The sequence below is a fragment of the Diorhabda sublineata genome, chromosome X (genome assembly GCF_026230105.1).
Source record: "Diorhabda sublineata isolate icDioSubl1.1 chromosome X, icDioSubl1.1, whole genome shotgun sequence".
NCBI lineage: Eukaryota > Metazoa > Arthropoda > Insecta > Coleoptera > Chrysomelidae > Diorhabda > Diorhabda sublineata.
Genome location: NC_079485.1, coordinates 29,943,369 through 29,961,950, shown reverse-complemented (window position 1 = coordinate 29,961,950; position 18,582 = coordinate 29,943,369). Strand labels below are relative to the sequence as shown.

At 29.7% G+C, this 18,582-nt stretch overlaps 2 protein-coding genes across 4 annotated transcripts in view; one reads left to right on the top strand and one right to left on the bottom strand.

Annotated features, from left to right (window-relative positions):
- The first annotated feature begins 1,008 nt into the window (after positions 1-1,008).
- On the top strand, positions 1,009-2,045 carry LOC130451218 (glycine, alanine and asparagine-rich protein-like). The gene is made up of 3 exons (XM_056790096.1): positions 1,009-1,126; positions 1,555-1,900; positions 1,961-2,045. The coding sequence occupies exons 1-3, from the start codon at positions 1,036-1,038 to the stop codon at positions 1,971-1,973; spliced, it is 450 nt and encodes a 149-aa protein (XP_056646074.1). The 5' UTR covers positions 1,009-1,035; the 3' UTR covers positions 1,974-2,045.
- Positions 2,046-3,789: 1,744 nt separating this feature from the next.
- The window catches only part of LOC130451508 (furin-like protease 1), a 105,009-nt gene continuing 90,216 nt past the window's right edge, over positions 3,790-18,582 (bottom strand). For 2 of the 3 annotated variants that reach the window (XM_056790560.1, XM_056790561.1), the window contains exons 10-11: positions 7,927-8,379; positions 3,790-7,227 (exon numbers count right to left, since the gene is read on the bottom strand). In XM_056790560.1, the coding sequence (XP_056646538.1) occupies positions 7,220-7,227; positions 7,927-8,379 (461 nt within the window). In that variant the 3' untranslated portion in view covers positions 3,790-7,219. Of the gene's footprint in view, positions 7,228-7,926; positions 8,380-10,192; positions 10,342-18,582 lie in introns of those variants that run through there. The other variant, XM_056790564.1, reaches the window with a different exon arrangement.

Sequence of the window (18,582 nt, the reverse complement as noted above, 5' to 3'; positions counted from 1 at the left end):
AAGCCTCTTATGAGTTCAAAAGCCACTTATGAGTTCAAAACTCAGGAATCAAAGATAATTTTCTACACAATTTATTTTGCAATCAACATATTTTGTAGCAATATGAAACCTCAAAAGTTGAAATGTTATAATTGTTGACATGTATAATTTTCATTTTCAAACCCGTCCATAAAATTTGCATTAAACGATATTTGCAGGGCTTTTAGGAAACTATCATTTGAGGTCACAGAATATAAAAATTAATTCAAGTCAAGTAGATCTTATATCAGCTGATTGTGGATCCTAACTCCTAACCCAGAACGAGATTTAGATCACCGTTTCCGAACGTCGCGTTCAATTTTCGGTGGAAATTTCAAAGTTAAAACTTGATCTACAAGAACTTTTCATTTTTATTATTTTTTTGTGCCTTTATTCTTCTATGATATTTATTTAGTTGTGTAAAATATTCTAGATGTTTATTAATTGCTATTGAGGCATTTACCAACTCCGACGAATTTTCCACCGTTTAATACCAATAAACTATTTTTATGTTGAGATGCCAAAAAGTATAGATCATAGACGATGAACAGGAGCCACTATATAAATATAAAAAACACCTTTGTAGTAAAACCTCAACATATTTCTAAACATCTCTTTGATAATTTATTGACCTTTTCAATTAATGAATCGATGAGATGAAGCTCCTTATTCAAATTTATAATATTGTTTTTTTTTTCTATTTCCTATATTTTAAATATATATTTTATGTAAATGTCTCTACAAGGTAAACTGTAGGTGTTAATGGTAGAAATGAATTTCCGAAATTAACCTTGCTAAAGGTGAACTTCCTTATTTTTAATAAATTTGCCAATTATTTCATCTACAATCTCAAGCAGATCAAGTTGAAAAACCTTCATATGACCTGGAATATTTTCTGTAGCTCAAGAATAAAAAAAGTGGGGTAAGATTTACAGATATGTTATAAAACACAGTAGGTTTATTATTATTTCATCTTAATTTGATCAACAGTGTGTATTGGACAGATTAGGGCTAAAAATGAAGTTTCCAAGTGTGATTATTGTGTTCATTGGTGTTCTTGGATACAATATATTACAGGCACAACCTTTAGGAAGAGACCCGGTTAAAAGTATGTGATAACACAATTAATTTTTTGATATTTCGACTTAGACATTTGATGACTGTTTACAAAAATTTTTAAAAGTTAAACGAAGTCACAAATAGTGATTTTTTGTTAATATCTCTGCTAATAAAAGAGGTCTAAATTAGTAACTAAGGACTTTTTTGTATATTTTCATGGACCCGTAGCCAAGAATTTTTGAATATAATACAAAATATATTTTACTGAATAAAATTTCTTTTGTCATTTGTAACCCTTTTTCGTACCATACACACGCCTATGGGAAAATACTTAATAATTTGTTGATAGTTCTATTCATCTATAGAACTAGAATTTATTTTAAAAAGCTTACAATTTCTGTAATTAGTAATTAACTGTTTGATGTCATTATTTCTTTTTATTTAATTACAATAATGTGTGTCCAATTTTTTTTGCAGGTCTCAGGTTAACTCGATCTCCAACTAAGCATCATAAACCATTATTAGGAGGTTTACTCTTTGGTGGTAACACTCCAATAGGACATGGTTCTCAAGGTGGTGTAAGTGGTCACGGTCCTCAAGGAATAGTAAACAACAACTACGTAACAAATGTTAATAACTACGGGCCGGGGGGTCATGGAAGTCATGGACAGGAAGCAAATTTTGCAGGTAGTGTTGCGTTCGCCGGAGGTCATGGTGGTCAATCACAAAGTCAAGCTGCCGCTTTTTCCATAGGGCCTAATGGAGCTTCTTTTTCCCAGAGTCAAGCACAAAGTGGACACGGAAAAAGTGGATTTTTTGATCTGTGAGTTTCATTTTGTATTATTAAATTCAGTTCTTCAAATATATTTTTTTCTGTTTACAGGCTTGATTATTAGATACTGTGATGTGATATTAATTTTAAGTAGATATTTAATGTAGATATTGTTTTTAATAAAAATTTATGCAACAGATAATTGTTTTATTTCATTTTTTGAAATCTAATTTCCATTATATAATAAAAGGTAAGTTCTTCTTTGTTTATTTACTTTGCTACTATTCATTTCAAATATAAAATATACCAAAAAAATCCTTATTTTGATAATTGGCATAGTTAAGACATAGGCGTAACATGATAAAAATATAAATTAAAATGTATTTAGGTTTTCTACAGATAGTTATCATAATTGTATCAAAATTGCTTTTTACATATTTGGTAGTGTTGCTATCAATTTTTACAGCTCATCTGAGAACAAAGATATGCCTCTACCAGGGCCATAATTTCTAGTTATATTTAACAGCAGGAATCAAACAAGAAAATTGAATATTCACGAAAACCGTTGCTCAAACTCGAAAACTGATGTGATTTTCGGAATATCTATGAGAAACTACATGTGACCACGTGTTTTTTTTTTCGATACTTTCGAAGTATGTCATTTTTTCAAATTTTCCAATTTTCAAACCCCTTTGTTCTAAAAATGACAAAAAAATCTTTTGTCTCCGATTTCGCTCGAATTTTGCACGGGAGGGGTATTTTGGTATGAGGATCCCAGAAAAACTATCAGTTTCTCCGAAAAAAATCATTAAGGGGGGAAAAGTGGAGAAAATTCGTGAAAACTGGATTTTCACGAAAACCGTTGTTCAAATTCGAAAACTGATGTGATTTTCGGAATCTCCATGAGAAAATACATGATACCACACGTTTTTTTCAATTCTTTTCTTTTCCTGATGAGATTAGATAGCTGTTTTTAAAAATATCAAATTTGTATTTCGTTTCACCCATAACGAGAGGCAACCAATCATACACAATGTTTAGAACTGGTTTTTGAATAACAAGGAAAAGACTATCAATAGTTTCCGGCATCCCTCGGTAGACGGCGACAAAATCGTAAAATCATAGGATAAGTAGGAGGATTGAAGTTTCATTTCAAAAAAATTTATTATTTTATCTATGCTAGTCGTATAACGGGTTGCGGATATGATAGGCGCTACAAAAACACTTTCATTAGGAATCAAACAAGAAAATTGGATTTTCACGAAAATCGTTGTTCAAACTCAAGAGTTTGGGCACTTTCAAATCCAGCATTATTTGGTTTTTTCTAATTCTATTTTCTTCAACTAATACCGGCTGACTCAATGTACCCTACATCCCAAAAGGTATAGTCAACCATCATACTTCTAATCTAGTAACTTTTGGTTATCGAATCATGTACAGTCTTTTCCAAGGATGATGGGTAACTTTGAATTTGATTGCTATTATGTAAAATTATTTGCATTTACGTCCAGTTCTCGTCATAAGTTCACTTAGAGACAAAGAATGTATTCTTTGTAAAATTTTTTTCAAGTTTCTCCCGTATCCGTTGCATATTTTAATGTCAATTAATTGAATTGAAGCTTGGTATGATTAGTAATAATTGTTATTTCCTTTGTATTTTTCCATATGCGTATACAAACCTCTGCCCTGCACCCAAATAATTAGTACAATCAATGAATGGCTTGCATATATCTCAGAATTGGTTCTAAATATGTCTCTATCTAAAGGTCCGTCCCTACAAAATATACTAGTTGTTCTAAATAAACATAGAATCTTATTAGTAATAGATACTTCTAGTTATATAGCCCATTTAGTGGGTCAGTAGTTATTGTATTAAATAATAGATTGATGATATTTGTAGTCTGGTTTGTCCACTGGGAAAGTGGTAAATGAAAAATCAGTTTCATTAATTTAAATTTATTTATTGCGAACAGTTAAGATAGTTTTGATAACAATAATATTGAGGCACTATAATTAAAACTAGTAATATTACTATAACTTGATTAAGTGATTTTAAAAATATATTAATATTTCACATATAACCTTCATTACTCACGTAGACCAGTAATTCCAGAACGTTTTTTATTTTCAAAATAGAATTTGCGGCTCAAAATAAGAAAAAATATAATTATATTTATGTTGTTCAGCATTTGTAGCCATCTCAATGGACCATAGAAACAAATTTTTCTATAAAAAACATTTTTGTAGCCATCGATTTATTATGTAGAAAAAAACCAACTAAAAACATAAAAAAACTGGTCTAATAAAAGTAAAATAACGTGCACGGTGTTCAAAGATGTTACACAGGGTACAGCAGCAACTAAAAATTTGTATACAGTGTTATTCAAATGTCACCTCCTCCACTTATCTATCACTAACTAAATATGGAAACTGAATATTAAGGGTAGTATTATTGATAATAGATGATGTATTTGTCACAATTTTATTGAGAATAATAATTTTAAATGGAATATTATAACAGGTGACCCCTTTTTTTCAAAGTTATTGAATTGAATTATACTAATACTGTTTCTGTTTAAGGTAATTTTGATAATTGAATTTTATAAAATGCAATGTTATGATCAATGTAATCAGTTGATATTAAAATTGAAGCTTTGCCTATGGATACTTGTGAAATAATAAATTTTTTATCGGTATACTAACAGAAGTAACATCCTCCTTCAAGTACTAAAGTTGTAATTGTAATTTTGTGAAAATATAGACACGAAAATCAACCAATAAAAACAATTTGTTTTAGTGACAGTAATTTTTATCTAAATGGATACGTAAATGCAAAGAATGTGAGATATGGAAGTGATTCAAATCCTCACATACTAAGTTTTCTGAGAAGGTCAATGTTGGGACAGGTTCCTGATTTTTTAAATACTAAATTATTTGGTGACATTCATCTGGAGAGTATGCAAAATGTACGAGAACCATGGAACCTTAAGCTTTCGATAAGCTGGAAATAATATTCCAACAGGATAGTGCTATTCCACACCATAAGTTGCAGTAGTAATGTCTTCATATGAGGGATAGTTTGATAGAAGGATTGGAGAACGAGGTTTCATGGAATGACCAGCTCAATCATCTGTCTTTGGGGTGTCTCATATCGAAGGTTCATGAAATTAAACCTAATAATATTGATGTTTTAAACGTATTGTTATAGGGCTGTTTCCATGGATACATTTGAAAAAAACTACAAGAGTTCCAGAATAGGATACTACACTGTAAGAAAGTAAATGGAACTCACTTTAAAAAATTATTACAGTATGAATAAACAAAAACAAGATTAGTATCATTACTAGTAGGGGAGGTCATAACTCGTAATATTCAGTTCCCAAATATGTTTATGTATAATTGTTACACAATAAAGAGTAGATTTTTGAATATCACTGTATATAATAACAACTTTTAAAGTAGAAGAAAATCACCATGCACAGGTATTGAGTACAATAGAATTTTATTTGGGAATGTGGAAGTTTTATAAATAAGTACAGAATACACAGTGTTGGAATCAATATAAATGTTCGGTATCCCAACATAATTTTGATTATGTTTATATGTATGGCACCTAGCGAAAAACAAGTGCGGAATTGATTATAAAAAATTATTTATCTAAAAATGTGTCCAAAAATATAAAGTATCGAATTTTTTATAGTAACTGTACATGTCTTGACTCTTGAATCCTTGCAAATCGCCCAAATATGTGTTGTGGTGATAGTAAAATATGTAGGGGTAGAAAAATTGTACATTAATAATGAAAAAACTATAATTAAAACGCATGCCCTGTTGTTCAGTCGTTAAATATAAAAAAATTAAATATATAAAATTTAATTTCAAGAGCAGTTTCCGTAGAAGTAAAACATATTTAAATTAAAATTATTTCTAAGGAAATGTAGTTTAAAAATATATTTTGGCATAAAATCACAGATCCTGCTCTTACCTAACAACTAGTTTTTTAAAAAAAACTTGCCATACATAATTTTTAAACAAGAAATTTATATTCAATTCAGTGTAGGGAACATCAAAAAATATTAGGTTTAAGAATAAGAAAATTCTATACTAATAATACAAAACCAGTAAAATTCCTGTTTATATTTGTAAATAAAGGCACTAGAATTCAATTTATTATCACTCTAACCCTGCCAGTCGTGAATATTTTTATGGATATAGTCAGTTCATTCAAAAGATGCTATATTTCTAATAGGCAACCAATCAAACACTTGAAAAATAAACTGGTAATAGTAGTGATGAAATTAATATAAAAAATAAACTAGTGAACCAACCTCTCGTATATTAAAAAAAAGATGCAGTAAAATCTATCATATGATATCCAGAAGTTGAAAGTTTCAAAAATAATTTGAAGAATAAAGTAAAACAAACATATCAAATAACCAACCACAATATAAAAATCAAATATCCTTTATTATATTATTGAGAAAGATCTTCTTGTATGAAATATAATAAAAACAAAGTGAATCAGTGAAGCAAGCATATTATTTTTTTTTAAACTTATCATTAATTAAATCTAACAGAGAAAAATTTTGCTTATAAAAGCAAGAATTAATTTCAGGTGACTTAATGGTTGCCTATATCGACGTTTACACACTTTTGATGGACATAGACGAGAAGCTAATTTGCCCAAAGAAAAACACTTATTTTGCACTATAATTTGATTTGGTAGATGTTTATTTTTCTTAAAGTACGGTAATTATATAAAATACAGTAGAAACGCGATTATGCGGCCCTCAGTTATATGGATTACAATTCATAAAAATAATTTGATAATATGTGACTCATGGATAATTTACTTTACAGCATTTGTTAGTAAATTGAATTGATGACTTGTTGAAATCATTGTATATCCTGTGGACGATTACAACTTTTTTGTCCACCTTAAATTTAAGTGTCAATTAATTGAAAAATTTTTGTTTAAAGTGCTCAAATACCAAAAAACAAACATAACCTAAAATTTATCGATATTTATGGCTCAAAATAATGAAGGGGTACTTTTTGCAACATTGGTTTGGCGTGGGCGAATTAACTTACAGTTACTATATCTTCACGACATAGCAACATTGTCTAATCGTCAGAAAAGCATAGGAATGTTTTATTTTATTTATGTTAGGAGAAATAATTTTCTTAATTGTATAAAATTAATGGGAAATATTGTTGACCTGCAACGGAATTTTTGTTAAAAATACTATATTTGTGTTTTTATTTCAATAATTTGATATGTTGCATCTTGAGATTTTTCATAATTATTGAGCATGATCTATTTAATATAATTTATCACAATCAATTTGATGTGTGTGTTAATGTTCACTCCTAAGGTCCTGCAAAAGATAAAATCGTATAAGATTCTTTATATTAAGCTAAATCATTGAGATCATTCCCATGTTAATAAAAATCAATTGTTTTAATTCCGAAAGAAAACGGGACAAAAACTAAAGTATTTATGATTGAAGAAACTAAAACAATTTGGTAATAAATTATATAGTTTCCATCAAATGTTTTAAAAAAATCAGAGCTTGTGATAAAATGAGAACAAATATCATCAGGAAAAATGAGATTCCGTCTTAAAAATAAAGTGAAAAATAAAAAGAGAACAAATAAGGAATAAATAGAAATTGGGTAAAAATACTTTTTTAGGCACTAAAAAAGTTAACTCAATAGATAACAATGTGGTAAGAAATACATTGAAGTTTAAGATTTCAAAGTTCCCCTGTCTCTAATCACAACCGATACTTAGAGGTCGCTATTGCAGTGATAAGAAGTAAAGGAGGTCCTACGGGTTATTAGGGTTCACAAGGTCACAATCGACTAATGTGTAGATGTTCATTATTATTTCAATGTAATTTAGTTTTATTTTGTGTTATATTGTAAAAATTTAGATTAATTAAAATGGTGATTAAATTTTGTCTAGAAGTTTATATGAAATATGATTTATGAGAGAAAGTAATAAGTGGAGCTGAAAATAGAAGGAATATTTTAAACAATTATCAATTAATTGGAAATTTGAAGCATAAACTCACTGTCATCACTATATGCAGTTGTCTTGATGTTCTCCCTTTCGATATTTTGTGCTATTAGGTAATTTAATTTCTTCTTATTATCGTTTCTTCTCTTTCTTATCCAAAGGTAGAGCAAGGTAGGTATGATAGCGAGGATAATTAAAACGTACATCATAGTAAACACACGATGATACCATTTTTCAGATAGTACTTCTGAAACTATTCCAACGGGATAACAGTAAGATTCTGTCGTCGAGGGTATAACGATTTCTGCGTCGTTATAACATTCAGTACAATCAGAATCTAAAGAGCCTTTACAGGAGAGACAGGTGTAATGGCACGGAGAGCAAGTTTGGTTCTTTAACAGTGATTTTATTTGTTCAGGAGTATCCAACTCTAAAAGGTTGTTGTAGAATTTTCTTGGGCATAGTTTTATGCAAAATCCTTTATATAGAATGAAATTTTGAAAGCAATCTGTAAAAAACAAAAAGGTAAAGATTTCTAGCAATACACTCGCTTTGTCTTCATGTTCAAATTAGAAAGAATGTCACTATTTTTGTCAAGCAAATATTAAAAACGGATATTAGTAACAAAAAGACACCCCTTTTATTTTCCCAGCTAACAATAATTGATAATTACATCTTTACTAGTAATTTTAAAGTTTTAAATGAATTATATGTATTAATAATCAGCAGAGAAAGTGATGTAATATGATGATTTTCGACAGTTTAATAATGGAGTTTATTGACTCGTTTTCAAAAAAAATCAATGAACGGCGATTTACAAAAAGAAAACAAAATTCTACAAATTATAAAAGAATATCATAATTCGTTTATAATATGTTGGTTGATATTAAATCGAGGCAGCTAACTACACAATTTGCTTCAAAAAATCAACATTTTACCGGAAAGTTGGTGGCTAAACAAAAGAATTTCCCAATTTTGGAAAGAAATCTCAAACTAGTAAGTAATAATTAAAATTTTTTAAGCTTCCTTATGCTTGTGCTTTTCTTACAACTACGCAGTTAGATCCATAAGTTCTTGTCCTCATATAATAGAGCGCGTTCACGAAAATCTTAAAACACGTCTCAATAAGCTTTGAACAAAGTTTCAATTTGCCTCCTCGATTAATTTTATTATAGTAGAGTTCGAATGTCCCAAATTGAGCCTTTTGACTAAAGAATTAACACCAACACAAATCAAAACAGGCCGTTTACAGTGACTTGTATCTATAATTTTTAACAATTAAAATTAGTCAAAGTTGTTTCGCTGGAAACGAGAATCATTAGACCTGAAGATGACCTGAGGTCCTGAGGCGGCGATTACTCCAGAAAACATTAAATTAGTGGAAAATATTGTGACCGGCTTCTAAAAATGAAGGGAATTGCGGCACAGACCGGCATTTCCAAACCAAGTGTTCTAAGGATCCTACATGAGCATTTAAATATGACAAAAATTAGTGTACTACTTTGAGGAATCAAATACAACCGTGGACGCGGCATATTACTCTGATCTACTAAAGTAATCGCGGCACTTGTTCAGGATAATGCTTCAGCTCACACTATTTCGCTCTCCAAACCTACAGTAGACTAATGTGATTGATAGATATTTATAAACCATCCTAGGAAACCGCCCGGCGTCTATCCACCCTTATTAGTCGAGTTTGGTAGCCTTGAGAAAATGGAGGAAAGCTTGATTGGTTCAGTTTTTAAAATAAGCCTCATTTGGGACCCAGCAGATCTATTAAGGAAAAACTTCAAAATTTTGATAACACTCTGGGTTGCATTCAGTCAATTTCAACAGTAAATTGTATACCTCAGATGGTATCCTTAAATCGAAAAGAATTTGTCCGGGTGTACTCGGTAAATTTTTGTATCCTCTTCGTCCTGTCGCCATATTCTCAAAGATGATTTTAGCAGAATTGTACGTTGCAAAATTTTTCACGCAACTTTTGAGATTTTCACTCGGTAGTCAGTCACTGCATCTAGGATAAATTTACCCTCCACCATCCACCTTTACCATTAAATGCGACCATCTAGCATCCTGCGGTGCTTTAAGGATATTTCTAAAGTGGCTTAGAACCTTTAGTCAGACGTTCTAAAAAGTTTGTGGAAACAAAGGAAGGATATATTGAAAACTATTCGTTTTTTTTTCATTTAAGACCTTTCTTTCTTAGTTAGACTAAGAACTCATGACCGTACTACGTACTATTATTTAGAATGCACATTCAAATCAATTTTTTTTGTAAATAAAAAAAACAAATAAGTTTAAATTGCACTAAATAGTACCTCTAGTAATATTCATAATTAGGACGATATCCAGTTATACGTCCTGATCAAACTATTCAATCTCCGTTCCCACAACTTGCACCAATGATACTGCCGACATCCTTTCGCATCTAAACATGTATTGCAGTTTGTAGGATTCTTATTCTTGTCTAAAAGAAAAACGTATGTGACATTGTTAAAAAGCGATTTGAATGATAGTAAAACTTCGATTCTAAAAGTAGATTCCAAAAAATGAAAACAAATTTTTAAAACTAATTACAGGATTATTAAAAAAAACATGTATATGTTAGAAATCAACATAAAACCAACACTCACTAACAATAATAAAACTAGAACCATCAATTTAGAGTTTAATTATTTTTAATATTTTTTCAAGTGAAACTTGTAGATAGTGCCCTTTAATAAAAGAAGTAGGTGTAGTGTGATTAGACTTTTAGTGTGGAGAACCTGCAACAAGGTCGAGGGTGAACAGCCCGCGAAACCACGACAAGCTGTCAGCAGTGGCACGGGTGACGGAGGTTCGGAATGACATAATTCAAAATCCAATTGGACATAGTGTGATTCATTAATTAAATAACCAAGAAACAGTTCAAGTGGGCCCGAACGGCTGATAGAAAGAGAAAGAACATCAGTGTACCACCCAATCTCTTTAATATATTTTGACGGGATCTTCAATATTAACTCTATGCATAAAACACCAATTAGAAGCGAGTAGAGAGAGATAGAGAGTGGTAAACCGATGCACTTTGTTTCTCTTCCAATAGTACAATTCAATTTACATGCCGCTCTCTATTTTTAATAATAACGTCACCACGTCTCAGCATTTTATGCCAGTAGAATGAAATTTTATTATGTCTAATCAGTAGAAAATATGGTTTTCTGAATTTCAATTAAACTGTATTGTGAAATTGGGCACTATTTTTTAGAAATTTGAGTGAAATGGTCGAATCAGGAAACAATAGATTTCATACATCTATGGATCAAATATGAATTTAGCAGTGTAGCAAGTTAAGTGATCAAGAAAAGCAAATAAAACCAGGTAAATAGTTCATGGTCTTAGTATTTTATTAAGTACCACCTTATTGAAGAGTATTTTGAAACAAAAGGACATAAGTACCATAAAAGTAGTTTAACGTAGAGTAGTGGTTAAGGGGTGATTAATAGAAAACCACAATTCATATTGTAACATCTTTTTGATGTAAATAATGGGTGCTACTAATTTTAAAGAAAAAATATAAGACACTAGGTAATTTTTGTTGAAGACAACGTCATTATTCCAAGTATCAACATGAAGAGGTTGCTACTTTGATAAAGATTAATCACATGGGTGTTACAAACACCATTCGAGAATCGTAAAATTATTTTAAACTGAAAAGATGTTGAGTTTGAATTAGTCTAAAGTAATATTTATCAATTTAATCCCATTCATAGACAAAAATTTTGGTAAAAAATATATTTATTTATCTCTTTTTGGCTCCATACACTTTTCCTTAGGATGCTCAATAAATTCGAGACCCTTTTTATGATAAGAATCGTCAGATTCATCAAAATATCAAAATAGCCATTCACTGCCGACATCACCTCTTCATTGTAGTTACGTTAAAAACAAAAAAAACTCGCGTTTAACAAGTAGGAGAGAAGAACGTACTTAATCTTGGTCTGGCAAAATTTGGTCAAGTATTCACGTGCCAGACCAATTCTATTTGAAAGAGGAATAAAAGATAAAAATTTTGACGTTTAATTTTTTTTTATACCTTGTATAGAAAATTTGTTGTTGTTATAAGTTTATTGGGGACTGTCTGACACACAGTTGCGTCAAGAACAAGAACGTCAGACTCGAATTTCTGTATTTATTTAGTCAAAACGCCATCGTAAACTGAAAAATTATACTTAAGTTATGTAGATCGATTTTACAAAAAAATAAATTAGAAATTTTATTAAAATAACAAAATTTGGACACGTCAAAGACCGCCAGACCAATGTTTTATTATTCATCTAATATTCAAAATTTAATAAAATATATTTTAGTACTTATTCTGGTCAACCACCCTTTCACGGCGGTCGCCGCTTGGACTACACAGAATCATTCAAAAGTATGGATAAACAAAAAAATTAAATTAATCCCTAGGAATTCTTATTGGGAAAATAATGAACTTTGAAGCAACAAATTCATCTTTGTATTTAATTTTACTGAAATTATCTTCGCTTGTTATATAAAGTACAACTATGTACAATTCTTAATGAAGGGTTCCTTATCTACGTTTGTAAGCCGGTTTTACATAGTGAGGACATCTGTGATAACAAGTTCGATTATTGATGACTGGTATTACATACTAGACTGTACTGGTATACATTAAAACTTTTAACCAAAATTGTCAATAAAGTATTATTGGATGTTAGTGTGTGTATTGACATAGTAAATAAAAAAATCACATACGTATCCCTTTAAGAGACTACACAACAAGTTATTTGTTGTCATTTTTGTGTTAAAAATAATGGGTTAGTTTAAGCATGATCTAATTTGTAGGAACAGGTGATGTTGTTAAGTAAATGAAAACGTATTTTATGGTAAGTTTTTCTAGATCATAAAACAAGCAAAATACTAATTACTTTAGTTTGCTCCAAAATACAAGAAAATTTTCCTGCATTAAACATAATGTATATCGGTAATTTAAAGTATAGATAATAAAAATTTGATTTTTGTTGGGTTTCTTTTTAATATAAAACTTCAGACTTTACTAAATGTTTTTCTACATTAGTTTTGGCACAATTTAGTTGTCTATTTAATTACAAACAATATACAGATTACCTAATTTAGTGTTTTTGTTCATCACAAACTAGATAAATTGATCTAAACGTTCTGCAATAAAATACGTTTTGCGGAACAAGCTTTTAAGCATATAGATTTAGTAAAATACTCAAAATGAAAAAAAAATAACGCAAACCACAAATCTGACAACAATTTTTACACAATACAACCCATGCTTGTATTAAAGTGCAATAAACTTACCATTCTCTAAGTTCTTCGTTTCTGTAACCAACTACCTATTTTTTACAAAGTAATGATTATAATTTATATTTACCTCAACCTGATATGTAGTTACCTCAACCCGAGATGAAAAATGTGAAAACAAAATTATTATTAAAACTGTTTTATTACTTACCATTACATTGAAGTAAAGCTAATTCATATTTTTTTAAGATGTGTAACATTTAAGTGTCCTTTTAAAATAAATCCCAATTTTCAAATATTTATCCTTAATTATGTGGTTCCTATAAAACTTAATTGAATATTAAGGCTTAGAGTGCTTAATAAAATTTATTTTTCTGACTCTTATCCTCTATTTGATGTAAGAAAAATCCTCAAAAAACATGAGTTCTATAGTTCAACTACATGGGTTGTTTTATAACTTTTAGTTTCTCATTCAAGAATATTTAACTTTTTTTCAATTTGAAATTACACATAATTTCTGTAATTTAAAGAAAAAACAAAAAACTATATTATATTCTAAAAGTTGAGTGTTTCAGATTTACACAACTGTGAAATAGAGTAGAATTATTTTTAAAAGAAAACTAGTTACAGCCATTCAAAAATTAATAAATTTTAAAATTCTAAACTCACAATTCCACAAGGTTTTGATGAAGTAATTTGTGATGTTTTAAAAATTTGGGAATCTATTGTTATTCCATATAACGCATTTTCTAATATAATAAAAGTTTTTCAATAGTGGGAACTTTTGAAAAAAAAAGATTAAAAAAATAAGAGGCTCAATCTAAAATTTTCAAATGAAGAATGGAAAACGTCAAATAGACATAGTATTTTCTTGATGTCTGTCAATTTAGAAGTTTCAACAGAGACTTTAGTGAAATCAGATTTAGGCTATTTCTTCAAATTCCAAAATTTAATAATTTTTCAACAGTCTTCTTTTAAAAATAATCTTCCTCTGTTTTAAAGTTATGTAATGCTCAAAAACTCAACTTTAAGAATATAATATAGTTTTTTTAAATTACAGAAATTATGTGTAATTTCAAATAAAAAAAACCGTTAGTGTTGAGCTATATGGCTTACGTTTCGAGAGATTTTTTTGACAACAAATAGAAATATTTCAGAGGGTAGTATTCAGAACAATGAAATTTTTTTAAGCCCCCTACTGAGACTACAAGACATTTTTCTAATAAATACACAATTACAAGGGGTTTGAATAATGTGGATGCAGTTTTTTGTCAGTTTGCAATCCTCATTGAAACCATGAAACTGAAGACCATTTTCAGGATATTTTTGTTTTAGTACAGTTTCTTTGAAAAAATATAAACTAGCTATTAACCGGAATCTGGTTTAATTCAAACAGTAACATACATTCGATTGTTATGATTCAATGTAGTTGAGGATCATACAACTCTGTGGAATAAATAATAAAAAATCTCTTTTTCTTTTTTCTTTATATCCCACATAGAAGTATGCTAGTAGGTTAGATAAATTTTAAATGATTTTCGGCACAATTTATAGTTTATTCTGTATAGATTACAAATATTATTTACATATAATAACATATTTTATTATTACAACAAACGCTATTTAGTTTGGTAACTTCATCAGTCGATATGCATCAAGCTTTTACTTAAGGAAGACATTCACGAGGCTAAGACAAAATATTTATTAACAAAAATACAGCAGTAACAAATATTTTTTGGTAATTTAAAACAGTGTATATAAATATATATTTGCATAAATAAAATTAAATATATTTATAAATGCAGTATATAAAATTATTTATTTAAACACTATTTTTATTGTATATTTGGTAATAATAACAGTAAAAATTATTGTACTATGTGCTGTTTTTGACTACCCAACATGTAATTAACAAAGGAACGATCGGTATGTGTAATAACATCTGGTAGTACTCCACTAATACATATATGAAAATTCATTTACCTCAAAGAATAATTTCTGAATTCTGGTTAACAATTTGACAGATGACAGATTATCAAATGACGTCAAAATGATAATGATACGTCTTTAGGTGCATTCCACTAAGTACTCACGACAATCACGTTCACGACCACAATATAATCTATCCCGTTCCACTTAGTCCAGAGCGTTATAATCTTACACCGAAGCTTTAAGAGGTATATTATAATTTGTAAGTCATTAAATTTTTTAGAGGAGTAAAATCAAAATATTTTTTGCCTCTTGACAAGGGTTAGTCATGGCGTCATGAGTGACGTTCTCGCCGCGACCACAACGATCGTGGTCGCTATGTTGAACGCTCAAAAGAGTATTTCAGGCACCGTGAGCGCTTAGTGGAATGTACCATTTATGAAATTTTTGTCGCTCATTTCGAGTGACGAATTGGGTCACGTGATATTCTAGGACAAATTTTAGTACAGCGACGTGCATTAGGACAACGTGATAGCACCATAAACATATGCATATCGAAAGTCAAGAAATTGATACCAAAAATAATCGATTTCTAACCTCTCCGATAAACCGTAGGAAGTGGAAATCCTGCTATATAGACGAAAGTGAAATAAAATAAGTATTAGAATCAATACAATATTGATAATAATTAACTGATAGATAATAATAATTAATTGCACGATTAAACTGTTGGCACAAGAATTATACGGTAGATAACTTAACCTTATTTATTTATATTATTAATAGATGTATATATCGATTATTATCCATCGATTGTGAAACAGAATTTATTTTAATTTCCATTCGTTTATCCTCCAGCGATAAATCTGAACCTTTCCAACTTTGTAATTAAAATTTCTGGCGGGAAATTTTAAAACCAATCACTTGATCAAATTCGTCGTTCCTAACGAGCGACTGCAGGCCGTACTTTAAGAGATAAATTATCCTATTTGACTCATACGATTTACAATGTTGCCATATCAAGTATATATAAATACTGACACATATTCGAACACAATAACTTGTTTAAATGTATTCGTATGTATCTGTAAGGTAATAAAAAGTTAGTTATGCAATTTTAAATATATTTCAAGAACATTAGGAGGATTGTTGGAGAGGAATAATTGCGAACAGTTCGGAAGATCCTCTCTGATTTATTGGCCGTTTAATAAACTGTAAATGGCGATTAAGAAAATACAAAGCAAGGTGTTACAGAAGCTTTTCCATAATAGTGACCATGTGGTTGTATGTAGCTAGAAATGGTATGTTGGGTTTAAAAAAATCCTTTCACAATTTAGTGCCACTTGATATAAAATAAGTTATAAGATATATGAAATCAGTAGAAAAGTAAGGTTATAAGATCCAAGTTTCATTGCAATATTTGGATATTCAACTACAGGTTTATGTTTTCAAAAATATTACAGATCAATCTGACAAAGTACTAAAAAACTATTTTTAAAATATTTCAGTAAAGAGTTATATCTGGTCTACAAAAATTATTGAACTCAATACTAGTAGAAAATGAATTTTATTTGTGGAAAATATAATGATAATATAATATATATGATAATAAAGGTAATAGTATAGGTATAAACTCTTTTGCACCTGTATAAAACAATATGAGTGATGTATGACAGTTCTGACTAGAGCTGTGAAGTTATACCAAACTACTGCGTTTTGAACATTAGCAAACCTACCAACAGTGTCTGAATAAAAAGTGATTGGTTTAATTATAAATTGTCATACAAAGAATTGCTACAAACTTAGGCCATACGTATATATAACACAAACGACATACATACACAATTTTGACATTCACTTTGTGTCAATCGAGACAGCAAATTGGGCGACACTGTACAATCTACCGTCAAAAATTTGAACTTCCAAATAACAAGTTAAAAAGAGAAATAAATCTTTTTAAAAATGAAACAAATTACAAATAGCTTTTAAATGGAGCACCCAGTATACTTTATCTGGAGCACCCAATACATTTTAGAAGTAGATAAAACATACAGCATATGATAATTACTAATTAAAATATGAAAGCAGTTAAAAAAGTTTTTTGTAGGTGAGTGTGAAACATAAATTTGAATAAGTTATTTACAAAGGTTCCTCATATAATTCGAAAAACGAAATTAATGATATAAATATGATTGGAAGTTCACAATTTTGATAGGTGTATACGAAGGTGGTTCAAATATAAACCGGAATTTTTAAATAAACGCGCGAAAAATTTAGTTTCCCATGCTTTTTAGTATACTTGTAGCCATGAGCGATGAGAACATCAGAGCTGTGGCAAAACTCATTTTGGAAAACCGACCCAGTTCTGTACTGCAATGTAGTTGAAGAATTGGACATCAGCGTAGTCAGATAGATGGGTTTCAGGACTTCTGAATTTTGAGTAGAAATTCATTCAGTGAGAAGTTTGCGCGAATCTTCTGCAGCGGTATAAATAAAAATTTATTGCACTGAAAATTCGCTACAAACGAGACTTGGCTACGCCCGAAGAATAAACGCGCGTTTATGCAGTGGAGAAAAAAGATAAAGACGTATCAGTTAAGGCGAAGGTTACACTGTCAGCGGTGAAGGTATTGTGGAACATGAGAGAAGTAATTGCGTTTGATTTTCTCTCTGAACACGCAGTATTATAGTAATTTGATAAAAAAATAATATAAAACCGGTCTATAGATTAAAACGCTGCGCGATATTCCGATCCATAGTACGATATTGCTGCATGACAACGCCAAACCACTTAAAGCTCGACTTACGATGGAAAGTTGAACGAATTGGGTTGGAAAACACTGGAACACCCTCCTTATAATCCAGATTTGTCGCCATGCGACTATTATTTATTTGGTCTATTGAAATAGGCTCCAGGTGGACTGTGTTTCGAAAGCAATGCAAAGGTAGAATCCTTTTAAGAAAAAGTGATGTGGAGAGTGAGTCAGAGACTATCTAGAAAAACTGTAATTTAATTATAGAATGTTGTATACCAAATTCCGGTTTATAATTGAATTACCCTCATATTTATGTCACTTGAATTTTTTCAAATTTAATGATATTTTGTGCAATTGGAAATAACTTAACGACTAATTGGAAGACAAAACAAATCTACTAGTCTAGAAAATATTTATTAATTTGGTTGCTACAACTAGATTCTAATTGTATTGTGATGTTTATATATTATATTTGAAAAATATTGATAACGATTGATTGTGCCCAGAAATCCTCTAATTTAAATTTTTTGGTATATCTAAAATAAATATCAAGTTGAAATATGCTTAAATACTTAAATAATTATTTACAATCAAAATTTTAGCTTTTTTTAGCTCACTTTTTGAAAATTTTCAAGTGACATATCAAAGTTTATTAGCAAGAAGTTATTTTATCAGGGCAGTTCAGTGATGTGATCCACAGAAAATGAGAAACTAGACATTTTATAGAATTTCATAAATCCATTCTACGCAGT